Raw genomic sequence first — 26,900 nt, forward strand, 5'->3', positions numbered from 1 at the left:
TGTTTTTTCTGTCTCCCTAGTTTGATGCCATTTTATTTGGGTTGGTAGCCTAAATTCTAGATTGCAAAATTGGCACCAAAATCTACAACACCAGTGAGCTTATATCATTTAAACAACAATGATTATGCTTACACACAAGACATACCTTATAATTAAAATCGCCTAAATGTGAGTTGTGCGTATCTGTATTGGAGAGTGTATTAGTGACGAGGTCAATTTTAAATAATTGAGTTTGCCTGTAATAGCGACACTCCTTTAGAAAGTTTCATCATTTAAATACAACAATGATTGAAATAGTTTTCTGTTGTCTTCATAGTTATATGTGATTGAAATATTTTGTAGCATAAAACAAATTCCCATAACGTTTGAGCCCACACATTTTCCAGTTAATTCTTTCCACGGCTTACTCGAGTAATAGGGAATAAGCCATTTCCCCGAATTATTCAACCTTTTCCTGTGACATTGAGATTGAATGGACATTTCTCAAAACATTATAATAAAAAAATAAAAAATCATAGCTAGATATTTGGTTATAATTTAGCTTTACTGTCTCTTTCATTTGCTGTCACGAGAAATAAAGGGAAGATGGTGATTTGTCCATGCAAAAAGAAACACCTTTTCTTTGTTTTTTGCCTCGTTTATTTATGGCATTGAGAGATTCCTTGTAAGATATGCCGCCCCCTTATGCAGAGATTTTTTTTTTAGTACAAGTAAGGTCTAAAATATCGATGATATCAGAAATATCGGTAGTTTAAAAACACGGAAGTTGTAAGAAAAACTTGTAAATTTTTATTGAAACTTTGCAGGATGTTTATTTAGTCAATTATCTATTAGTTTATCACAAAAAATTGGAAGGAAATGCATTGCATGATGGATTTAACTGATTTAAGTTGATTATATAGCGAGCTGTCAAACATTGTGAGTATAAAAAATATGTAGTAATTAATGAAAAAAGTTTAAACACACCATAATCATTTATATATAATGAATTAGTACAATATTTTACACTTTATACATTGCATGGTAAGATACATGAGTGACTTAGTACCACATAGAGTTCCTATCAAAGTCTAAAATATCGATGATATCGGAAATATCGGTAGTTCAAAAACACAGAAATTTCGATGAAAATATCGGGATAATATCGATATTTTAGACCTTGAGTACAAGAATATATTTTATATTAAAGAAATATGATAATTTGGTTAAGTCATACAATGGATAATTTCATTGCAGAGATATTTCTATGTAATAAAAATATAAGTCGGTTTACCATGTATTATAATGTACGTAGAAAGAAAATATTTCACTTTCAATCAATTTGTGTAAAGTAAATTTACTAATTTATATTATAACACGTGATATGCTGATTTGTGTTTTAAACACACTGAAAAATTAATCTCTTCTCGTGATGACATATTTATTTCACTTTCAATCAATTTGTCTAAAAGTAAAGATACATCACATGGTATGGTCCCATAGATTAGGATTATAAAATATGTTTGCACTATTAATAGTTTTGATTAATATTTGAAAAGAAACATGATAAATGGTTTGTATCCAAGTTCTTTCTCAAAAAGTACTTTTTGCTATAAATTAGTGTTAATTTGGAAATATTTTTAAAATGATTGGAAAAACTTTGAGTAGAATTGGTTTTGGGTTCCAAAAGTATTTCAAGTGCTTTTTCCAAGAAGCACTTCAAGTACTTTTCCAAAATACATTTGAATTTTTACTAAGAATTTATTTAAAAACCATTTTCACCAAAAACGTTTTTCAACATTATAAAAACACTTTTTTGCTGGCCATAGATGCACTTGCAAGAAAGTACTACAAATTTTCTTATAATTTTCTTCTTGAAATTATAAGGAACATTTTTTACTATATATCTGAAAGCCCTTATAATAATTTTAAAAAGGGTTATTGGATTATTAGTAACCGTGGTGATACGATGATTGGAAGATAGTCCATGAGGTAAACAAACAAAAAAAGGAAAGAAAAGAAAAGGATTTAAGCCCCCTGTGGTGAAATCTGTTAGGATTTATGCCCAAAATTGAAAATTTGGTCGATTCTCCATTAATTATTAGCATGTGAGCCAAACATATTAGGCCAAAACGAAACTCTCCCTTAATTGTACATGTGAGGCTAACTTCATCATTTTAGTCGCACATATGAGCCATATGTGCTAACAATTAATGGAGGGTTGACGAAATTTACAATTTTGGGTCTAAATCCTAACATATTTCATCACAGGAGCTTAAATCCTAATTTTCTTTTACCACATAAGCTATCTTCCAACTATCCTATCATCATATACACTATTAATCCAATTAAGCATTTTAAAAACATTGCCAAACAAGTGTTTTTCAATTGTTGTACACATTTCTCTCACAAAACGCATCACATTAACATAGTTAACAAGACTGGCACGTTACTAATTCCGAGGAGTTGAATGTGAGAGAAGTTGTGTAGAGTTTCTACTTAACAAGTTTACTATGCAGAAGTTTACTTAACAAGACTGGCACCCCTTACTTTTGTTTCTTAGGGATCACCCTAACCAAATTATATGGGTGTAAGAATATAAATAGAATATTAAAAACTTTGAGCAACTTTTAAATAAAAATTTCTCGTTTTAATATCTTATTAACCCTTCAATGGTCAAGACTATAAAACACATGGAAGGGTGAGAAGATAATTTAGTCTCACCTCAAGATAACAAAACGAAGATCGTCACAATATAAGGCCGACAACAAGTACAGTAAGTATTTTATTTATGCTATCCTTATAATCCCACTCCATTAAACAAAAAGACGCAAAAAATCAAAAGCAATTTGGTAAACACGTACTAATTAACTGCATGCTATGATCATAGCTTCAATTCTTTTTGAGACAAAAAATGCATTGGATTATATTGATGAGCCATAATATTAATTATTATGGTTACCTCTCTTAGTACGGGACCAAATGCTTTCTTTATGAGCATTATTTTCCTATACCCATGAAATAGGGAACAGATCAGTAGAACGTGCATTTAATTCTGCTAATTGAAATTTTGTGACAAAAAACTATATATATAAAAAAATGTATAGCTAATGGATTCTAAATTGATCATCCAATTACAAGTAGACATGTGCATAGTGTAAGAATATGAACATGAGATTGGATGTTTTGATGTTGAATGATTAAGTCCAATAGGTATGAGAAAGCCTTATGAATGAAGGATTGTGTTGGTATTAAACTGATATGGATTAGAAAACAAAATATGTTTTCTATAAGGATTTTAATAGGGAATCCTTATTGGATGAAGCTTTTGTGGGTGAAGCTTTGGAGTTGAAGCTTTTGTTGGGTACCATGAATTGATTTTGCTTCACACTATCTTGATCAAGATAGTGTGAAGCTTTTGAGAATTTGTAGTTGTCCTCCATTGATGAAACTTTTGTTGGTGAAGCTTTTGTGTTGAAACTTTTGTGGGTGAAGCTTTTGTGTTGAAGCTTTTGTAGGTGAAGCTTTGGAGTTGAAACTTTGTAGGTGAAGCTTTGGAGTTGAAGCTTTTGTTAGGTACCATGAATTGATTTTGCTTCACACTATCTTGATCAAGATAGTGTGAAGCTTTTGAGAATTTGTAGTTGTCCTCCATTGATGAAGCTTTTGTTGGTGAAGCTTTTGTGTTGAAGCTTTATAGGTGAAGCTTTGGAGTTGAAGCTTTTGTTGGGTACCATGAATTGATTTTGCTTCACACTATCTTGATCAAGATAGTGTGAAGCTTTTGAGAATTGTAGTTGCCCTTCATTGATAAAGCTTTTGTTGGCACTATAAATTGGTTTTGCTTCACACTGTCTTGATCAAGAGTGTGTGAAGCTTTTGAGAGTTGTGGTTGAACTCCTTTGATGAAGCTCTTGTTGGCACTATAAATTGGTTTTGCTTCACACTGTTTTGATCAAGAGTGTGTGAAGCTTTTGAGAATTGTGGTTGCCCTCCATTGATGAAGCTCTTGTTGGCACCATAAATTGGTTTTGCTTCACACTGTCTTGATCAAGAGTGTGTGAAGCTTTTGAGAGTTGTGCTTGTCCTCCATTGATGAAGCTCTTGTTGGCACCATAAATTGGTTTTGCTTCACACTGTCTTGATCAAGAGTGTGTGAAGCTTTTGAGAATTGTGGTTGCCCTTCATTGATGAAGCTCTTGTTGGCACCATAAATTGGTTTTGCTTCACACTGTCTTAATCAAGAGTGTGTGAAGCTTTTGAGAATTGTGGTTGAACTCCTTTGATGAAGCTTTTGTTGGCACCATAAATTGATGAAGCTAATGTGTTCACCTCATCCCTTTTTTTTTTTGAGGGGGAGAGGGGGTGCTGCAAGTTTGAAACTTGAAAACTCCCTAGCTTGTGTGGAAGTTTGAAGACTTTCCATGTGGGGTTTTCTCATGGTTTGAATTTTGAATTTTGAATTTCTTTGGCCATGTTGAACCCTATAAGAATGAGAAGTTTCCACTCTTTTCATTGTCTTCCATTTGCTCATTTTGTAGTGATTTTTTCTTGCTCTTAACATTTTTTCTTCGTGCAGTAACGCGAGGGACCATCACGCTCTCTGGATGGGAGCTAGCTGACATAGAGAATGTGTTGAGGGTGCCCAAAGAGGATAGACATTTGGGTAAGCTACAACCCTTATTTCGAAAGTACTGTTTCCAGCCCCTAGTGTCGGAGTGCCAGAGACGAGCAAGTAAGTTGTGTCTTTCATTTCGCCCCCTCTTTCTTTTACAAAGTTGCATTCCTTACTTTGATTTTTCTTGTTCAGTGGAGAAAGTGGGCAAGAAAGGGGAGACTAATGCCAAGAAAGGGAAAACACATATGTTAGTTCCCGTAGACGACATTTTGTTTCACAAGGGAGCTCGTAAGCATTGGGTGAGGCCAACCCCTAAACCTAAGTCGCAAGAAGAGGTCCTCAAGATTGCTGCCTTAAAGAAGGCTGAAGCTAAAGACATCGAGTGTGCTGCTACCATAGTTGCAAAGGAGGAAAGACGATTGTTGCCTCCTCTTCCTACCATAAATCCCATATTTCCTCCAACCATAAAGTCTACTGACCAAGAAGGTGGCCCTAACTGTAGCCGTAAGAGAAAGTACAAGGAAGAGGTTGGCAACATTCATTGGAAGGACTTGAAGGTTGCCATGCAGCCAAGTAGTTTTAGGTATGTCAATAATTGCCTGGCAGGACGTTGATCCACTGTTGATGAGTTTGACGAGCCACTAGATGAGAACGAATTAGATCGTGACCGGATGATGAAGCTATCTTCTTATGTAAGTGTTACTTTGTCTTTTCTTTGCTTTCTCCCCTCTTTTTCCTGGTAGTGATGATTATCTTGTCATGTAGGTCATGACCGAGTACGATGACAGATTACGAGAAGTCGAGCGGTACAAGGCAAAGTTTAAAGAGAATAAATAGATTGTGAATGACGCCAGAAAAACGAGCAAAGCTTTGGCTGATGCCATCCGCCTTAAGGATGAAAACTTTGAGAGTTTGAAGAGGCGGAATGATGAGAACGTGAGGCTCAAGAAACAATTGGAAGCGACTAAGGAACAGTTGGAGACAACCATCCTTGAGGTTTCCAAGGTTAAAAGATGAGTATCCCAACTGAGAGGGATGCTGTTGTGCAGAAGTTTGTAGGTTCCCAGGCTTTTCACGATGACTTTAGACCTCACATCCGAGCGGCTAATTTTGAGAAAAAGAAATGGATGGCCGTCCTTGAGCGTTACGAAAATGGAAGCATTATCCGAAAGTACCGTGATAAGATGGATGAGTACCGACAAAAGGGTGAAGCTTTCGTCCTCGTAGTTGATCCTAATAGTGATGATGACTCTGATAATGAGGCTAGTATCAGTGAGCAATCTCAGGAGAGTGAGGATCCTGGAGATGCTGAGAAGGGTGGTGATGACAATGGGGTTGAAACGCAGAGTGATTTTGCCAAGGGTTCGGCCTCAGATGAGGATGACTTGTAGTGCCCTCTTTTTCTGCATGTACTCTGGATGTACGAGTTTGTTGTTTGTGTGGCATGTGTCATGTACTCTGGATGTACTAGTTTGTTGTTTGTGTGGCTTGTGCCATGTACTCTGGATGTACTAGTTTGTTGATTGTGTGGCTTGTGCCATGTACTCTGGATATACTAGTTTGTTGTTTGTGTGGCATGTGCCATGTACTCTAGATGTACTAGTTTGTTGTTTGTGTGGCTTATGCCATGTACTCTGGATGTACTAGTTTGTTGTTTGTGTGGCATGTACTCTGGATGTACTAGTTTGTTGTTAATTACCAAGTATTTGCACTATCATTGATGAATGCTTGGCTATGTTTGAGCAAATCCTTTGTTTAGATATAAACCATAACTTGGATGTACTAGTTCTGTCTAGTATTGTTTGTTTATTTGTATAGTCTTGTTGACATATACTTAGACTTGATTTCCTGTTGGAAGCATTCATGTTGAAGCTTTGAACCCGAGTGTTTCATTACTAGGAATGTAAGAGGATTAGGACCGAGTTGTCTAAATCACTTCTTTATTGAATTCATGCCAAATAGTCTTCGTTGCATAGGATGCCGAATGGCTGAAGCTTAACACTTGTACAATGTGAGTTTACTTGTAATAGTACTTCAAGTGATCAACGTTCCATGGATGGCCAAGGGTCTTGCCATCGGAGCTTCTAAGCTTGTAGGAGCCAGGGCGACTGATGCCAACAACTTCAAACGGTCCATCCTAGTTTGGACTAAGTGTTCTTTCACTCGAGACTCTGTCGCAGAGTAACCTTTTATTCAATACCCAGTCCCCCACTTTGAAAGAACGAGGTTTGACCCTGAAGTCATAGTAGTTGAAGATGAGCTGCTTGTAGGCGACATTCCTCAAGTGAGCCTGGTTTCTGTGTTCCTCAACTAGATCTAAGTTGAGGGTAAGTTGTTTGTCATTTTCGCTTTGCACATAGTTCTGGACTCGGAACGTTAATTGCTCAAGCTCAACTGGGACAATTGCCTCTGTACCAAAGACAAGTGAGAATGGGGTTTCTCCTGTTGATGTCCGATACGAAGTGCGGTATGACCAAAGAACTTGGGGTACAAATTCTGGCCAACAACCTTTAGCCTTGTCCAAGCTGGTTTTCAAAGTTCGTTTGATTATTTTGTTGTTGGCTTCAACTTGTCCATTAGACTAGGATGAGCTGGGGAGGCAAACATAAGTTGATGTTGAACTTAGAGCAGAACATCCTGAACTTATTGTTGTCGAACTGTCGCCCGTTGTCAGTGACTATCGCATTGGGAATGCCGAATTTGCAAAGGATGTTCTTCCATACGAAATCTTCTATTTTTGCCTCAGTAATGGTTGCCAAGGGTTCTACTTCGGCCCACTTTGTGAAATAGTCAACTGCAACGATTGCATAGCGGACCTTGCCCTTCCCTGCAAGCATTGGGCCGATCAAATCAAGTCCCCATTGGGCGAAGGGCCAAAGGCTGATCATGGGAGTGAGCGGCTCGGGAGGGGAGTGAGGAATAGTTACGTAGCGTTGACACTTATCACATGAGCGAGATATTATGATGGCATCTTGGTGGAGTGTTGGTCAGTAATATCCTTGGCGAAAAGCCTTGTATGCTAGGGATCGAGATCCAGCATGATCTCCGCAGACTCCTCCATGTATTTCTCGAATGACAGTTTTCGCCTTTGCTGGCGTAAGGCATCTTACGTATGGTAGGTTAAAACCCCGTTGGTAAAGTTGGTCATTAATGATCAAGTAACGGGTAGCCTTGTATCAAATCTGCTTAGCTTGGACTTTGTCATTTGGAAGGGTGCCATGAGCAAAGTATCTATAAATCGGGGTAATCCAACTATCCCCCTGTTGTAAGTTGCACACTTCCGCAGCCATGGTGCTTGGTGCTGCCACCAATTCGACTTGAATTTTTCTCCCAATCTTGTCTTCCACCGTTGAGGCAAGGCGAGCCAAAACATCTACATGACTATTTGCCGCTCGAGGAATTTAGGTGATCTGGTTGTGGAAGTGCTGAAGCAACAATTGTGTTTGTGCCAGATATGCTGCCATAGAGCTATCCTTAGCATCAAAGTTGTTGGTAACCTGGTTAACCACCAATTGGGAGTCACTGAAGATATCAATTCGTTTAACCCCAAGGTGTTTGGTCAAACGTAAGCCTGCTAGGAGGGCTTCATATTCGGCCTCATTGTTCGACGCCTTGAATTTGAAACGAATAGCATACTCCATTGCCACTTTGTCAGGGATTGTAAGGACTAGTCCTGCTCCATAATCCTGTTGGTTGGACGAGCCATCAACATATAAACTCCATGCTGAGGCTGTTGGTTTCATTTTCTTAGCCTCCGAGGGTAATGAAACCACTTCTTTAGGCGTAGAAACAATGTCAAAAGAATATGTGAAGTCGGCGATGAAGTCTGCCACTGCTTGGCCCTTCTCAGCTGGCTTTGGTTGGTAAGAGATGTCAAACTCACCCAATGCTATCGCCCATTTGATCATTCGTCCAGAAGTGTCAGGACTTTAGAGTATCTGTCGAAGAGGATGATTGGTAAGCACGATGATAGAGTGTGCTTGGAAGTAAGGACGAAGTTTTCGAGCAGACATGACCAATGCTAGAGCCAATTTCTCAATGTTGGAGTATCGTGTCTCTGCATCTTGTAAGGCCTTGCTAGCGTAGTAGACAGGTCGTTCGACATTACCATCATTTCGAATGAGAACAGAACTTACTGCTGAAGCCGATACCGACAGATAGATAATGAGAGTGTCACCAACCTCAGGTTTGGAGAGTAGAAGGGCTTTACTCATGTAGTCTTTGAGGTTCTTGAATACCTCAGCACATTCATCAGTCCATGTAATGCACTTCCTACTTCCCTTAAGTGCTTTGAAGAAAAGAGCACATCTGTCTGTGGCCTTAGAGATGAACCTAGTTAAGGCTGCCACATTGCCAGTAAGGCTCTGGATGTCTTTTGAAGTTACAGGTTCCTTCATGTCGAGGATTGCTTTGATCTTCTCGGGATTAGCCTCAATGCCTTGTTGGCTTATCATGAAGCCTAAGAATTTGCCAGAGCCTACGCCGAAGGCACATTTGTTGGGGTTCAACCTCATTCAATACCTCTTCAGAATGGTGAAAGTTTCAGATAGGTTGGTGATGTGTTGGTCAGCATGTTTGCTCTTGACTAGCATATCATCAACGTAAACTTCCATGCTCTTCCCAATCTATTCGGCGAACATTGAATTGACTAGTCTTTGATAAGTCGCTCCTGCATTCTTTAGGCCAAAAGGCATGACTTTATAACAATATAGTCATCTGTCAGTAGTGAAGGCTGTGTGTTCTTGGTCCGGAGGGTTCATGAGGATTTGGTTGTATCCTGAGTAAGCATCCATGAAGCTCAGAAGTTCACACCTTGCCGTAGAGTCTATAAGTCTGTCTATGAGAGGAAGAGGAAAACTATCCTTCGGGCATCCTTTGTTTAGGTCAGTGTAATCGACACACATTCTCCACAAACATTTTGGAGCATGAGACTTTCCTTGGTCTGATTCTTCTTAACAAGGACAACATTTGCTACCCACGTTGGATAATTGACTTCGTAGATGAAGCCTATGCCTTTGAGTTTTTCAACTTCTGCTTTCATTGCCTCGTACCATTCAGCATCATAAGATCTTCGCTTCTGTCTCACTGGTTTGGTCTTGGGGTCAATACTTAAGCGATGACAGATGATATCGGGATAGATGCCTGGCATGTCCTCGTATGACCAGGCGAAGACCTCAATGTTCTCTTGCAAAAAAGAGATCAATGCCAACCGAATGGGTGGTGACAAGGTGGTGCCAATCTTCACCATGCTATCCGGATAATCTTTTGAGATAGAGACCTTCTTCAACTCTTCAGCGGGTTGTGCTTGCTGGGTGAAATAGTCATCTCGAGGATCGTCGGGTTGACTGTTGCCACCGTGAAGATCCAAGTTGGCTTCGTCTGGGCTGGTCTTTATGACTTGGTCATGTATAGAAAGGGTTTCCTTGGGCACAGACAGGTGTTGTTGCTTGACCGAAGTGTTGTAACATGATCGTGCACTAAGTTGATCTCCTCTGATGTAACCATTACCATAGGGTGTTGGAAATTTCATCAACAACATATGTGTGGATACCATGGCCTTAAGATCATTGATGCATGTGCGTCCGAATATGACATTGTATGCCGTTGGGCAATCAACCACCAGGAAGTTAGTGGTAATGGTAGCTGTGTAAGAGCCTGTACCAATGGTGAAAGGTAAGTATATGCTCCCCAAAGGTTGCACGATATCACCGGAAAAGCTTATCAGAGGGGAAATCGAGCGATCGAGCAAGTGTTCAGCTACATTAGGTGCCCTGAAAGCTTCAGCAAACATGATATTGACCGAAGCCCCCGTGTCTACTAGGATTCGTCGTACTTTAAAGTTGTCCATGTAAGCTTTCACGATCAGTGGGTCGTTGTGAGGGTAGATGATACCTCTTTCTTCCTCAGGGTAGAAACATATTGGATCCTAGTTAGGTTTTTTATGTTTACCTCCCCTGATGTCTTCCACGTGAAACACTTGGTGACCAGACCTTAAAGCTCGTTCGCTATTTTTCATGGCCCTGTTGGAAGATTTAGATATGGGTGTGCCACCACTTATGGAATATATCATATTCACCTGGCATTGGTTACGGTTACCCCTTGGAGGGTGAAGGAGGAATTGATCAATTTTTCCTTCACGTGCCAAAGCTTCAATATGATCACGAAGGGTGATACACTTATCGCCCTCATGGCCGTTATACTCGTGGTAGCAGCAAAACGTGCCCGTGTTCTTCATGGACTTGTAATTCGGGTGCCTTGGCTTTGGCTTCGGTATCAGGTGTGCTATGCTGGGGTAAATAGCCACCCATGTGGCGTTCAAAGGTGTGTATGCCTCATACCTTGGGGTATAGGTTGTCCTGACAAGTGCTTGATCTACTGTGTTGACTGCCTTAGGTCAAGAATTATCATGGCGATACCCTTGGTTATCGCGGTAGTGTCCCTTACTCCTTTTACTAAAATGAGACTGGTGAGGATGAAAATCTTTCCTTTTGCCCTGAGATTGATATGCCTGTTGACTTGGCAAAGTATTAAGTAAGGCAGAGGGAGGCACCGCTGCCGTTTGGAAGGTCGAGGTCTTCTCATTTGGTTGGATCTAGCTTCCACTCCCTACTTGCTAATAAGGGGTGGCTGTGGGGGGTTTCCCTTGATATGTCCTTACCTCGGCAGAGGCATGGTTGTAAGCATGTGCCATCACCTCATAGTAAATCTTCCAAGTGTTAGCATTGATCATGTACTTGAAGAAACAATCACATAGGCCTTTCGTGAAGGCCTTGAGGGCGGTATTGTCATCTGCCTCAGCGCAGCGAGAATACTCATGGCTGAAACGACCGGCATACTCTCGTAGTGACTCGTCTGGCTTTTGGCGAATAGTGTACAAGTCATCTGCAGAATGCAAACGATCGATCTGAAAGATGTGTTGAGAGATAAACAATTTCCTCAGTTCCTCAAATGAGTCTACTGTCTCAGGTGGAAGACGGTAATACCAGTTTAGAGCTCCGCCAGAGAGGGTGGAGGGGAAGATAAGACATCACTCTTCGTTGGTGTGCATCTGATATGCCATAGTGGACTCAAAGAGGTTAAGGTGTTCAATTAGGTCTTCCCTTCCAGTATAGAGTTGTAAACCAAGCTTTTGTTTTATCTTTGCTTGAAGGGGGGTGTCGATGATCTTTCTTGTGAGAGGGCCAGGCCTGGGTTGGTTCCAGTCAGGTATCTCGGCTTGATGTTCGGCCTTCAACTTGTTTACTTCCTCAAGGAGCCGTAGGACAAGGGGGTCCTGAGTGGAGTCATATACCACTGGGATTTTCTTTCATAAGTCTCCATCGCCTCTTGGAAGTAGGAAAGTTTGAGCAAGGGCGTGTGATTTTTCCTTGGACTCGCCGTACTGACTTCTAGGGCGAGTCTGTCGGAATACCTCAGAGTCTCATGTACCTTCATGTTCCTCTGGGACTTGTCATTCCTTCCCTAGATTGGCAGCTGGCCTAGGTCGTGGGAGGGGACCGAGTCTTTCAGAAACCCTTGGGTCATTGATCTTCGAGCATATGTGGAGGGGATTCTTTCGACGTTGCTTTAGGAAGTCTCGGCAGTCACGATAAACGGCTTTCGATCATTCCAACCCTTCTGCAAAGAGGTGTCTTTCTCCTGCTTCAGGTCGAAGCAGCTGGGTTGAGAGAAGTCTCGCGTTGATCAATGTTTTGATGATTATCTCGCTCCTCGTCAGGGATACCTATCTCGAAGAAAGGTAACCCTCCGTGTTGGGGGGCACCCAGATGATGGTTGATATCCACAGGGGCAACAAGCTCGCATGTTTGAGTATGCCTAGTTTCGTGGAACGTCTCAAAGAGCTTCTCATACTGCTCGGGAGGACCTCATTGCTATCTTGTTGTTCTGAGCTTCTAGCTCATCGGCTTTAGCTTGAAGAGCAACCCTTTTTCCTTCATTCTTTCGTTGCTTCGCACTATGTGTAAGAGGGGTGTCATTCTGTGTGCTATGGCTTCCTTCGCTCCCCATGTTGGAGAGGGATGCCTGGTCAAAAAAGAGTGTACGAATGGTGGAAACCAGCTTGACAAAGCTGAAGAAAGTGGGAATAAGTGTCGTTCCCACAGACGACGTCAAATGTTGATGCACAAAATCAGTGAGGACTTTGGTACAACAAAAAGTGTTAAGTTTGTGACCTTCACTAGATTGCTCCGGTCACTAGTGTGGATAAGTATGTAAATGGATAGGGACAGGGAAGCAAAGACAAGATGTACGTGGTTCACCCAGATTGGCTACGTCCACGGAGTAGAGGAGTTCTCATTAATTGTGAAGGGTTTACACAAATACATAGGTTCAAGCTCTCCTTTAGTGAGTACAAGTGAATAATTTAGTACAAATGACATTAGGAAATATTGTGAGAGAATGATCTCTATTTATAGAAGAGAGTTTCTAGTTTCATTCTGACATTGACACGTGTCGTGTTGTGATTGGCTTCTAATGTTGACACGTGTCGCGCTATGATTGGCTTCTGATGTCGACACATGTCGTGCTGTGATTGGTCTCCTGGTTGGAGGGAAACTCTTCTGGGTCCATGACGGTATAATGTTGACCGGTGCTCAGGAGTTTCGGGATTGGTCAAGTATGGTACAAACAGTGATCACTTCTTATAATCGGAGACATTCTTGTCAAAAGTCGATCTCATGTTCAAGTGGGAGAATGTAAGAATATGAACATGAGATTGGATGTTTTGACGTTGAATGATTAAGTCCAATACGTATGAGAAAGCATTATGAGATATGGTGTATCAATCCTTATGTATGAAGTATTGTGTTTGGTATTAAATTGATATGAATTAGAAAACATAATCTGTTTTCTATAAGGATTTTAATAGGGAATCCTTATTAGTTTATGAGAGATATATGCCTATATATATTGTGACCTCTGCTCTCACAGATGTGCGCTCGATTAAGAACTAAGTTGTTGAAAACGGAAATAGAAAGGGACGAAGTTACCCGAAAAATGTAGAAGCCTTGAGTGGTGAATGATTCTTGGGATGAGTCGCGGACTAAGTCGCTCTCTTTAAGACGTTTCGCAGCTCTGCCCAAAGTGTACAAGCAGTTCACAAACACCACGTCGTCTCCAGGATAAAACAGCCAAGAACCTCCTTCTCATAAGATTCTTCCTTGTACACTGGAAGAATCTTTGAACTCACACCCTCTCAATATGTTGCTTACCAAAACTATGTATCAAAAAATATATATATTTTTCGTATGTCTCCAATGATTCCAGGAACTACTATAGATACATTTAGAATAAAGAGACGTTGAAGGTTTGAGAGAAATGAAAGCAGGACAAAATCAAAACGTATGTCAAATAAAAACGGTTTTATTGTGTATCATGTCAGAATTTTCATCTCTATTCAGAGAAGTAATGGCACCTTTCAAACTTAAAAAGCTGTAACTCCTTATCTCATTGAAAAGCCAAAATCAATTGGCTGTTATGCATAGAATAATGATAATAATACAAAACGTTATGTATATAATATTAGTAATAAAACAAAACATAAATATATTTAAATATTTAAATAAAAACATATTTACTTCAACATAAGTCTTATTCTTGGTTAGAGCATTAAGTAATCTGACAGAGAGGAGAAGGATTGCAGTGCACTGAGTTTGGAATACAGCAGCCATGTTTTCGAATGGAGGTACATCAGATTAGTGTAATTGCAGTGTTTTACATGCAATGGGATTTGTGCTTTCTTGATTGTGCAGCTTAATCTTGTTCTTGGCTATATAAGTTCAACACATAGACGTATAGGATAGAGTAAATGTATCTATATACATGAATTCGAATCCGCTTTTCCGCCATTTAGCTTCAGGGTTGGGCTTATTGTCTAGAAATTGAATGGGAAAATTGTATCTCTGCTATTGAATCAATACAAGGTTATATACAATACATAGATGAATTAAGATTCTAGAAATTGAATGGGAAATTTGGGCTTAGTGAACATGTCAGCTGCTTGTTGTGATCTTGGTATGTGAGCTGTCTTGATCATTTCGCTTCGAACCTTTTCTCAAACAAGATGACGATATATCTCTATGGGTTTGGTCCGTTCATGAAATACAAGATTCAAGGCAATGGGGAGTGTAGCTTGGTTATCACAATATAGCTTGACGGGATGCTGTGTGCAAGATCCCCAAGTCACTTAAGATGTATTTTAAACAAACGGTTTCGCAACATCCAGCAACCATAGGTCGACACTCCGCTTCTACATTTGACTGAGATATGGTGGCTTGGTTGTTGGTTTTCCAAGAAACTAATGATCTCCCAAGAAATATGCTTTACCTAGTGACTGATCGTCGAGTGTCACAACATTGTGCGCAATATGCGTCGCAGAAAACATTTAATTGGATGGAGCTTTGTGAAGGAAAAATAGACCTTGCCAAGGTGTGCTTTTGATATAGTGTAACACCTGATGTGATGCCTCTATGTGTATTGTTCGTGGCTTGTCCATTAAGCGACTGAGTACGTGAATCGAGTAGACAAGGTCGGGACGTGTGATGGTTACGTAGATGAGTAGCCCAACTACTCTTTGATACGATGAGGCATCAGGTAGGCATTCCCTGTGTCTTTACTGAGAGACAGATTTTCTTTTGTGGGACTCAGGACCAGTGTCACTTTGGATAGTTTTTATCTGGGAACTTTAACGAAAGCTCCTAATACTGTTCATTTTAATGAAAAAACCGTTTTTTTATACTAAAAAGTCAATCCTGATACTATTCACTTTACCCTTTATTTTGTCCTTATCGTTAAAACTCAAAGTTTTCAAGCCTTTTTCATTAGTTTTCCTTTTTTAATTTTTAATTATTTAAATTAAAAAAAGTAAAATCAGTTCATTTCCAACTGTACAAAATAGGAACACACAGTCAAATTTTAAGTGGGAGTATTACAAGTTACATGGTATTACTGTACCACACTAATTTTTCCTGTAATACAAACAGATTTTCAGCAAATATGGCAACATAATTGGAGTATTGGACCAGCTTGCTGATAGAAATCAAATTCAATTTGAACGAGGGAATACATAGGACATTATGCGATATTAGGTTAGAGGAAAAACGGATGCCTCCAATGTGAGTCATGGCAACAGCTATGCCATTTGGTAATTGCACAGTCCGATTTTGTACTGGTGAGCATGTAGTGAACAAAGCAAGAGAAAACGATATGTGGTCAATCGCCTATAAATCAAGGATCCATACTAAATCTTTCCAAAGAGCGATACCTCGAAATGATTTACTTGAGAGGCTATGGGGACTGGAGGAAGCACCTACAAGATTGACCGTGATTGGTGACTTATTGCTGCCATGTAAAACCAAAAGGTTTTGGTATTGTTCTATAGTGAAAGGACTAGATTGTGTGCATGAGGCCTCGTTGGTCTGAGGAGCATGATTCACTTTGGGTGTGCGCAGATCCATGGGCTTCTGATAGGTATCAATTGTGTGTCTTTGGTCTTCTTGGGTTTCTGACAGGTATCAATTATGTGTTCTTTCAAATTACAAAAGCCACACTTGAGATGTGATCGAGAGGTCTTGGCGAAATGTCCAATCATGTCACATTTGTCACACTTCAGATGGAGATTGCGTGGGGCTCTACCAAATCCACAGTTACCATGTCGAACCGCAAATGTTGCTGTCATATCGAGTGTGGCTGTGGTAGCAGATGAAACATTGCGTGGCTTCTCGTCTTGTAGGATGTGTGGGTAGGTTTGATTAACTGGAAGAAGCGGGTCCGTTAGAAGAATTTGGCCACGGGCAGCAGCATATGTATCGTCTAATCCCATGAGGACTTCATACTCTTCTGGTTCTGGCGGTATTGCTTGACTTCCCTTATGGTTCCACATTCACAAGGTGCGATAGCTTGTATTGCGTCATGTTAATCCAAAAAACCCTTGAGTTTGGTCGTCACTCAAATTTGTCTTCTCTTTGTAAGTTTGGTTTTGCGTGTTACCTGCACCTAGAAGCTTATACTACTGACAAACTGGGACCTCGTTCCAAAGAATGTGTTTTTGTAGGTTACAAATTGCAATATAAGGGATACTGATGCCTTGATCCAAAGACAAATCGAGTTTCCATCTCCCACCATGTCACATTCGAAATGACATTTCGTCTTGCTCGCCCTACTACCCTTGCAGCCCTGTCTACTGCCGTGCTTCTCCTCATGTAGCCTAGCTGCTACTCAGCCCTTGCTGTCCAGCCCACTTCCTTAGGCCTGGTCCAGTTCTAGCCACCATACTACCATCCCCAGTCTTCCAGCCGCTGGCTTGCAGCAACCCAGCCACATGCCTATTCATCATTAGCCCAATCCAGCCACTGGCGTGCCCCATCCAGACCATGTCGTGCCTTCTTCCCTCTATCCCATGGCAATCCGCTCTTGTACACTTCCACATGCCGTGCCCCATCCAGACCATGTCATTCCCTCTATCCCATGGCGTGCCCCATCCAGATCATGTCGTCCCTTATCCACTTCCACATGCACTCACTGCTTTTGTCTCTGATCTTGTCAAGCCTACCTACATTTCCCTGAATGGCGTACAACAATAACAGAGGAATTTAATGCTTAACTTAAAACTGGTACGTTGTTTCTTATTCTGTCACATCTTTCTCAAAATTTAGTTGGATGCAAATAGTTTTTTCAAAATTTAGTTGGATGCAAATAGTTTTTTCTGATTAAGCATAATGCAGATGGTTCTATTGAGAGGTATAAAGTCCATTTGGTTGCTAAATGTTTGCATCAACAACATGGGTTCGATTATGATGAGACTTTAGTTTGGTTGTTAAGCCCACTACCATTCACCTTGTTCTCGTTTAACAGTTACTCATGGTGGTCCATTCGTCCAACTACCGGGTTTTGTGGATCCTCAACGCCCTCATAAGGTTTGTAACTTCCTTAAGGCACTCTATGGTCTCAATCAGGCTCCCCGTCCTTAGTTCCAGCGCTAAGTACTTGTATCATCTGTCATGGTTTTGTCCAAAGCATGACCGATCCTTCTCTCTTCACTTTTCATTGTTTTACGACTCATCTTATCACTTTATGTGGATGACATTGATGACATTGTTTTGACTGGGAAATCATACAATTACAATTCTACACATTCCTTTAGTTTTAACTTCAAGTTTTTAAAAAGTGAAAAGGAGAAAGAAAATGGTTATCAATCAACTCCCTTGTTAATTCTAATTGGTCATGCAACAGGTGTCAATTAATGCAATATTTGTTAAAGAAAGAAAAACCTCTCACATCATCAAAAAACTGACAGCACAAATTATAATACAAAATAAACATTTCTACTTCTAGTTGAATTGAAGTCTTTTGTGTTACAGCCCTTAACATGGCTCCGCCGGTTGTGGGAAGTTGGGATCTTATCGTTCAGGGATGAAAATGTTGGTCCGACATATAAAATCTTAAACACCATAATATTTGAACAAATACAAAACTTTAAAAAAGGGCCTCCACCAATGGGCAAAACAATTAAAATATAGCTATAGAAAACAAAATATATATTTTGGATGCTTCAAGAGTTCCACTATATAATGCCTCCCTGCCCTTCAAGCTTTGATATATACAGCGAACAATGGCAAGGGTCGGTACAATAATATTTCTCAACCTTTTGTTCATAGCATGCTTGTCCACGCCATTAATGGTACAGAGCGCCATTGAAAACCCTAGGGAGAACATTGACCAATGGTATCAAAACCTCTCCCATGCACAACAGAAGCTGACCATGCTGCACTTCTACTTGCACGAGGTCGTTTTCGGCCCGCACCCGACCTTGGTGACGGTGGCCAACGCATCCAACACCTCCACATCACTACCCTACTTCGGCCTAGTCAACATCTTCGACAACCCCTTGACCAAGGGACCCAAACCCGGTTCCAAGCTGGTGGGTCGGGCGCAAGGGCTATATGGGTTTAGCTCACAGGAGGAAGTGAGCCTGCTTACGGCTATGAACTTTGTTTTCACGAGTGGGAAGCACAGCGGCAGCAGTCTCACCGTTTTGGGGCGGAACCCGATTGGGCAGTCGGTAAGAGAGTTGCCCATCGTCGCCGGAACCGGTGTTTTCCGGTTGGCGCGTGGATTTGCATTGGTCAAGACTTATTTCCTTGATACTAGTGGTGCCATTGTTGAATATAATGTTACAATTTTGCATTATTGAATGAGATTTGTGGTGTAAATCGTGGGTTTGTGTTTGGACTTTGCTTTCAGACCGTGAATTTTTCATATTTAGTTCATTTGTGTTTATTTTGTCATTCCCATTAAATAAAGTATGTTGAATTATTTATTTTTTATGGTCAAGGAAGATTTTATTAACATCAAAGACACATGTTACATACAAAAGACCACAAACAGAGAAACATAAACAGGGAAAAAAAGGGGTCAACCAGACAATCCAACAAGAACACAGCCAAACAACTAAGGCCCAACGACAAAAAAACACAAAACCAAGAAATCTACTGTAGCCGCCTCCATCGAAACAGTATATCTCGATCTGCACAAATCCACGCCCATCACTGAGCATCGCCTCACCAAACTCATCATCCAAACTTGAACAGCTTCTCCGAGCACAGCCACAAAGTAGGGATAACCAACTAAAAGAAATCAGTCGGCTACCAAGAGAAAGAAGCCCATGGAAAACCATGAGCAACAATGCCAGAAACGGTAGACAATAGAGAGAAGGTGGCTGGTTGAAGAACCGGAACTCTACACACCATGTCGACGGAAAGTATGGCTGATATATGAATATCAGAAGAAGGAGATCGAAACCCAAATGAACAAGAGCAAGGGATGTCACAAAGATAAAAAGAGGAGGACATATTGAGATGGAGGAGGAAAACACAGCATAAAAGGGGAACAAAAAAGACAAAAAAGAAAAGAAAAGGGAAATTGGCAACCGACTCCAGCCAAAACTAGAGTTGGCGCCACCAATTTTAAGCAAGATTGGAAACCTTTACATAAAGAGGGGAAAAACTCTCACAATAGAGTGAAAGCTCTCTCGTGGAAGGAAAGAAGAAGTATGTTGAATTATTTGGGTAAAGAATAAGTATATAAGAATTATTTGGGTAAAGAAAAATATAAAACCTATTTTCATTAAAGCTCTCTGTATTTTACACTTAAGCACATTACTCTCGTATAATACACGTAAAATGTTACAAAATGTGGCAAATATTCCGCACACAAGAAGTTGTAGGACCTTGCCAAATGACAAGTAGCTAGCCTTGTGGTTTATGCTGCCGAAATTTTGTACTTTGTGTTTGGATTTGGTGGGCAAACTTTTGATTCTTTGCCGGCGATATAAAATACTTATAAGACAATAAATACTATAATCATCACAACTTCTTTTTTTGAATAAAAATGATATGGCAGCAGAGTTGGATGTATGTTGTTAAAATTAAATAAGGGTTGAAAGTTGAACCAAATTAGAAAATGAAATCGTAGACCTTTAACGTTGCTCTTTACACTAATAAAGAACGAGGTGTGATATTCACATCATTTTTTACTTCTCACATACATTTTATTAATTTATGTATTTTGATCTTTTTCAATTCATTTGATCCAAATGTCGAAAATTAAGAGAGTGTGAGAAGTAAATAGGCCGAAAATGAGTACGGTTGTGTTGTTGACTTACTAGTGGAGGAAACGGCAATGAAGGTTGTGGAAACGGCGACGGTAGTGATGGGAAAGCGGTAGTCATGGTGATGGTGGCGGCATAACAGAGAGAGTGGTGGTGATGGCCGTGGTAATGCGGTGGTAGCGGAGGTGACGGTGATAATGGTTATCCGTTAGTGCTCAAAATAATTTCGTGGGATAATTCAAGACACTACAATCAGAATCTTAATATTTCTAATGATAATGCAAAAGGAAATTTTATTTAACTCATATAACATCTTTCTATCCCCAACTTACCTTTTACACCCATATTATTTTTAATTCAAGAATCAACTTCTATTTAAACCAAATTTACTACCTAAAATATCATCGCAACTCAATTCAGTATGTAAATTTATCTTTACACTAATTCAGAAAATAAAATTCCAAAATAAAAGAAATGTTGTGCAGACCAGCGAAGTTTGAATATTAAACTGTAATTCCTCAAGACAAACTAAAAGGCTCGGAGCTCAAGTAATTAATAGCATTTACAAGCATCTGATGTGCTACGTTCGATTCCCCACCCCCAAGACCGTCGCCTTCAATGACGTGTACAAAATTTCAAAACAGTATGAAAAAACCTTTTGGCACCTTGCGAGTAGAACCTAGCAATTGGCAGGCTTCTAATATCACAGTAAATTCTAAATTATGAGCCACACACTGCGACAGGAAAACCGAGCCAAGGCAAGGCAAGGCAAGCATTACCAAGACCAGTAATGGTAAGTACATATTCTGCGCTGCCTGTGTTCTAAAGAAGAAAATGAAACCTCGTAACTCCGATCTAATCACTCGAGCAATGGCACAACTCTTAGAAATCTACACGGAAAAAAATAAGTCCCGGTACATTACAAAGAAGAGTTTACAATAGTCTAACTGATGCACGATTCTTAAGTCTGTCAAAATTGCATTACAAACACGAGAACAAGAAAAACAGCGTTGAGCAAAAGATAACCTCGTTATTTTCCACCATCCTGCGGATGACTCCCCCTACTAGAAGAGAATCTGAGGGATGCTATTGGTGCTGCTCTCTTCCTTCCCTCCCAAAAACGAGTGGAAGGACAGGGTTAAGCAGAAAATTATTCATACTCCAGGCTTCCTTTAGGCGCAGCTCACATTGATCAAACACCAACAGCAAAAGACTAAAAACTTGGTCATTTTCAAAGCCCTCTGCCATGCACAAACAATATCAATGACTGGAAGTAAACACTCGGTTTCATATTCAAGGCCCTCAACCATCCATAAACAATATAAGGTAAATGAAATGCGTAATGAACAATATAAGGTAAATGAAATGCGTAATGAATTACAAGCACAAGAACCTAAATAAGCAGAGATTGGAAGAGATACCAAGCAATCAACAACTTTGGCAATATAAATGAATTTTCACACTCATATAGATAATTAAGACAGAGGTCGCAGTTGGTGCGATGGTAAGTGCCTTCGCCCATGAACGGTAGGTCTCGGGTTCGAGACTTGGAAGCAGCCTCTCCATAAAATGGGGGTAAGGCTAGCCGACATTCATCTTTCCCAGACCCTGCGTAAAGCGGGAGCCTTGTGCACCGGGTACCACCTTTATATAGATAATTAAGACAAAGGCCTGAGTGAAATAGAAGCAACACCGAGTCCAGTACCTTAATTTAACAACTGCCAATATTTAATTACGAAGCTAACCTCACTATGATCAATTAAATACTAGATTGAAAGGCCTTGAAACCAGCAGCTTAGAATCACTCACTTGTGGTGATGGCCATCACAGGATGAACTCCTCACTCACTCTTGATGACGACCTATACCTCAACGCTGCCACGGCACATTTATTATTCTAATTTTCATCATTGTCCATACTGCAACTGTTGAGGAAAGGTGAAAAACTTTCTGAGCAGAGGAACAAGGCCAATCAAAGCTAACTGAAGCTGTTCAGAGCTATTTAAGCGCAAGCTGAGTTGTCCTGCCCCCCTATTGTTCAAATTGGCACGAGCAATCAGGTTCGTATGCCGTCCAACTGGAATCTGAGACTGTATATTGCACCCTATGGCAAGATCTCCATGCCAATCCATGACAGAGAGCCCAAGGGTTGATAGGGAACGACCCAAAGGATGGTCTTTGTCTCTCAACTGAGCCTCCAAACTACCACCATAGGCAGCGTCACCACGGGCAGTCATTGCGCCACCAGTCATAACCAATTGGAACCGTTTATTAGCAATAAATTTGTCTTCAACTTTCATACCAGCCGATAAAGCATCACCCAGGAGAGTAACTGAGAGACCAGCAGTAGCCTTATTCTTCCTAAAATTACTGATCCTTGTGTCACTTCGTAGAGTATAAGCCAAGTCCTTTCCAACAGTCTGCATATCAAACCCAAATGAAGTCGCTTTCCCTTCTCCATGCTTTATTGAAGTAGCAATTTCCATTTGGACATTGGCGTCCTTCTTATCCTTGGTAACCTGACCAGAAAAAGATAAGGGTATCTTTTCTTTAACAACAAACAGTCTTTCTGCATTTATACCCTCATAACCAACATCATGATCCCAACCATGCTGTTCCAGAACAGGTCTTACGAGCCACTGGTTGGAGGAATCTAGGTACCGGTAACGGTGAGTTGGATTATCAGAATCAAAGGAAGCAGGCAATGCCAAATCTGGCATGGGAATCGGTACAGATGCTGCACCAGAACTCTCTTCTTCAACATTTTCGACATAATCACTTGGCAGTTCCTTTGCTGCAGCTGCCATTTTTTTCATCAACTTCCGTCGCTTTTTTTCCTCCTTCAATTGTTTCTTCATAAAGAGCTTTTCCCTGTACTCTAGCTCATCAAAATATGCCTTTTTCTGTGCTTTGGAGAGTTTTTCCACCTGGGCCTTGGTCAAACGTCTGAATGGGGGCAATTCATCAAATTCTGATTCATCATCAGAATCTGAAGATTCATCCAGATCATCATCTAGACTGTCATCCTCACCAAACTGCTCCTCAGGCAGCTTCAACTGTGGTCTTGACTGAAGGAGTGATGAAAGCAAGAAAGGTAAAGGAGGTGCCCTAGTTCGAGTTGCAAAAGGTTTTCCAGGTGGACTATCTTGCAACTTCAATAATGCATTTGCTTCGGCCAGAATCTTGGATGCAAAGGAGAGCAACAACAAATGAGGCTTCCAAACCTGACCATTTGGCAAGACTCTTTGCCCAGCCCTATTAGTTCTGCAAGCGGAGTGGTTCTCTACTAATGAAACAGGATTCATGAGGCGCATATCCCCGGCTGCCTGACGAATGGCTTGCTGAACAACATGAGATCGTGAAGTGACAAACATGTCATAACTAGAAGCGGCACCATTTGGGCCCTCAGGTGGAGCTGATCCAGCATGAGTCAGAACCACAATTGCATTGAACCAAATAGAGGCCCCGAAAATGTCTGTGATGGTGCGCAAGAGTGGCATATCACTAAAATCTCTGCTCTGCATGTCCAACCTATCAAAATACAACACAATATCTGGAGGTGTTTTCTTGATAAAGCGCTTAACATTGAGGAGAGTCTTCTCATTCTGTCCCTGGTCTGACCAGGAAGGTAAAAGTCCAGGTGTGTCAATGACCCGTACCTTAATCCCTTGCACAGTACCCACAACATCCTGAACTTTCTTTGTTCCCATCTGAAAAGCATCAGTAGTGAACTTCTTTTCATCAAATATAGAATTGATAGTTGCGCTTTTACCAACTCCTGACTTTCCAAGAACCATAATGGTACAAGCAAAATCAAGGGGTTCATTCCCCGATGCCTCAAGCTGTTCCGCCATGGCACTTGCACGGTCAAAACTAAAGGCACCAACACGGCCCCCATTTCTACCACGCAGCTGCTCAGCTAATCCCAATCTGTACAAAACCTGAGCCACAACAACATTATGCGGAGTCTGCCCAAGTCTATGTGCAAGACGTAAAAATTTCACTCTTATCATCTGAAGCTTTTCACGAGTCTCATCAGACTCCTCTGCCTCTCCATTAACAGGGTCCTCAATTTGCTGGTTTTGCACATGAGATATTGTACCATTTACTCGAGGATGTTGTACCACCCTAGGAGAAGGTTCCAAAAGTGGGGCAGCACGCCCAAGGCCAGCTGGACGAGCAGGAGGGGGACTTCGTTGTGTAGAATTTAAAGATGAAGAAAGAGCTGGTGCAGGCCGAATCTCTTGTTCTTTGTTCACTTTAGTGATTCCCTTTTCCCCCGGAATGTTTTCTTTCTTTTCAGGCACAGCAATGTTGTCGCGAACTTCACATGCAATTTCACCAGCTCGCTGAGGTTGATGAACTTTGTTACTTTCTGTTCTCAAATTAGTGGCCCCATCCTGAATCTTCTCTGTTTTCTCAGTTGCAGATGTTTTAGAAAGAGCTGAGATCTCCCTTTCTGATGTCACAATCCTTTCCTCACCACCCTCCCCAGACAGCTGTTTAGCAGATGAAACGCTTTTTGGTTCAGATTTTTCCTCGTGATGCTCTGAACCTGGCACAGTGAAAGAATCCTTCACTTCCCCATTACTGAAACCTTGATGTTCTGCATCTGTAACAGTCAAAGTATCTTTCGGTTTTTCAGTCTTATTATCCTCCTCCTGCTTTTCTTCAATGCTAAGGGTGGCATCATTTGATTCAGCACTATGACCTTCCTGATGCACTGTATCCATGTTTCTATCATGCAGTTCCACACTGTTATCATCTTGAAGCTTCAAAGGAACGCCATCTGAAGCACTTGCTAGGTCCACAGTCTTCTCATCTTGATTCTCAATGCTCAAGGAATTATCCTCTAACTCCTGACTATTAGCAGCTTCCTTCAAAATCTCCTTAGTAAATTCAGTTACTTGAGGAGAATCAAGATCTTCAGTATCTAATTTTTCATCTGCAGGCACTGGCTCTGAAGTTGAACATTCAATATCATTCCTCTCAGGCTCCTCATTCTTAAGAACTGCATTGGGCTTTGAATCAACCTCATCCACATCTGTCAAACCTGCTACTTCCGCACCAGTAATAATCTCAGAAACTTCTTTCACCTCAACGTCTTGGCTACCCACCAATCCATCATCCGCAAGTCCATTTGATTCAAAATTGACTTTTTCAAACTTCACATTCTCAAGAACTACAGACTTTACATCAGCCTCATCCCCACCTGTCAATCCTGCTATTCCTCCACCAGCCCCAACCTGAGTAACCTCTTTTACTCCATCTTCTTGGCTGCCCACCAACTCATCATCTGTCAATCCATTTGTTTCCTCACTGACTACTTCTTTTATAGTCTGTCCATCATCAATTCCGCCTGGCCCTCCACCCTCATCAGCGCTGTTCTTACCCACCATGTTTTCCACCTTCACTTCACCAGCCACGATTGCCTCCTCCCCATCATCACCATCAGATTTCCCAACCTCATCATGAAATTCAATTGCCTCTTCAAAGTTTTCGACATTAGGACTCTCTATAAGAGAGTCCAACCCCAAACCACCAACCATCTCAGCCTTTCTTTCTTCACCAACAGCAGCAGCATCCACTAAATCATTTTTGCTCCCCTGCTCCTGCAAATTTTCCTGTGTCTCTATTGCCTCCTCGAAAACCTCATCTTCGGCGTCATCCTTGAGTCCATTAGACCCCTCAACAACCTCAACTTCCACACTCTTGTTCTCCCCCACTTCAGACCCACCAGCAACCTTATCACCATTTTCCATCCCCAAATCCTCAAAATGCAGCCTCAAAACCCTAGATTCACAAAAACCCGGAAAAACCCAATTATCAAACTTTGGAATGAACATATAAAAACCATTTTAGCATCAGATTATTCAACTTATATCCCCAAAAATTTAACATTTCCAGTATGTATCTATCAATCACTATTAACAAAAACCAATTGAAACGAAAAACCACAGATCCTAGCTTTATTTTTTATTAGGGTTTATGCAGAAAAAAGAATTTAAAAAAAAAAACCAATACGAGACAGAAAAGGAGAGTAATTAGAAATAATGTAGAAAAGGAGAGCAATTATAAAATAATAAATAGCAGATAAAAAGCTTACCAGGTTTTCTGGGTTAACAGAGATATAGGCTCTCTGCCTTTCGCCTCGCTTCGATTCAGAGAGGAGAGAGAGAGAGAGAGCGAGAGAGAGAGAGAGGAGAGAGAGATTGAGGCTCGAGGATTTTCTTCTAGTTTGTGAATCCGATATCTGTACTACGCTTCATTGCTTCAACAGCAGAGTAATTAAAGGATAAGAGTCTGATGGACGGTCACAAATGATTCTGGGGATTTCATCTGACGGTCAAGAGTTTTTCATCGGTATCATCGTGAAAGTCGTCAAACAGGATGACGTGGACGGGAAACTGGAAAAAGGGTTTCTGTTGGGTCTACTATTTGCCCTGTGGGCTTTTCGCACGTGTGGATCAGCGGCGGGTTTGGTGGCTCCTTGATTTGTCAAGTGACTTGTGCCCACCGTCCGATTCGACGACTAGATGACGATCATCATCAACTCTTTTTTGATTGATCACGATGACGGATGTGGGTAAATGTTCGTTTGCTTGTCCAATTTTTACGAGTGATATCACGTGACGGTCACGTGGTAAATTTAGGGCACTACTTCCCAAGCATGTTGCTCGAGCCTCTCTCTTCCTTTGGA

The 26,900-nt window shown here is 40.8% G+C and overlaps 2 protein-coding genes and 1 long non-coding RNA gene across 11 annotated transcripts; 2 read left to right on the plus strand and 1 right to left on the minus strand.

Annotated features, from left to right (window-relative positions):
- Nucleotides 1–16,357: 16,357 nt before the first annotated feature.
- On the plus strand, nt 16,358–17,726 carry LOC139196456 (uncharacterized). Its single transcript, XR_011581371.1, has 3 exons — nt 16,358–16,482; nt 16,632–17,205; nt 17,447–17,726. It is a non-coding gene; the product is annotated as an uncharacterized lncRNA (long non-coding RNA).
- A 543-nt stretch (nt 17,727–18,269) lies between these two features.
- LOC103420057 (dirigent protein 1-like) lies at nt 18,270–18,785 on the plus strand. Its single transcript, XM_070821810.1, has one exon. It carries the CDS (start codon nt 18,270–18,272, stop codon nt 18,783–18,785), a length of 516 nt encoding a protein of 171 aa, XP_070677911.1.
- Nucleotides 18,786–20,678: 1,893 nt separating this feature from the next.
- On the minus strand, nt 20,679–26,468 carry LOC103420056 (translocase of chloroplast 120, chloroplastic-like). 9 transcript variants are annotated; one of them, XR_011581374.1, is made up of 5 exons: nt 26,307–26,468; nt 22,011–25,993; nt 21,623–21,845; nt 21,228–21,442; nt 20,679–21,091 (listed from the first exon to the last, which is right to left on the minus strand). XR_011581374.1 is itself a non-coding variant. In XM_029102186.2 (2 exons), exon 2 carries the CDS (start codon nt 25,960–25,962, stop codon nt 22,108–22,110), a length of 3,855 nt encoding a protein of 1,284 aa, XP_028958019.2. In that variant the 5' UTR covers nt 25,963–25,993; nt 26,307–26,468; the 3' UTR covers nt 21,466–22,107. The 9 variants fall into 9 exon arrangements, 1 of the variants encoding a protein (XP_028958019.2); XR_011581373.1 differs by lacking the exon at nt 21,623–21,845; XR_003773230.2 differs by having other exon boundaries at nt 21,623–25,993.
- Nucleotides 26,469–26,900: the final 432 nt, after the last annotated feature.

Source organism: Malus domestica, chromosome 05, assembly GCF_042453785.1.
Source record: "Malus domestica chromosome 05, GDT2T_hap1".
In the NCBI taxonomy this organism is placed as follows: Eukaryota; Viridiplantae; Streptophyta; class Magnoliopsida; order Rosales; family Rosaceae; genus Malus; species Malus domestica.

Excerpts from the sequence above, each read along its gene's own strand:
- LOC103420056 (XM_029102186.2), bottom strand. The coding sequence starts at position 25,962 with ATGGAAAATGGTGATAAGGTTGCTGGTGGGTCTGAAGTGGGGGAGAAC.
- LOC103420057 (XM_070821810.1), top strand. The coding sequence starts at position 18,270 with ATGGTACAGAGCGCCATTGAAAACCCTAGGGAGAACATTGACCAATGG.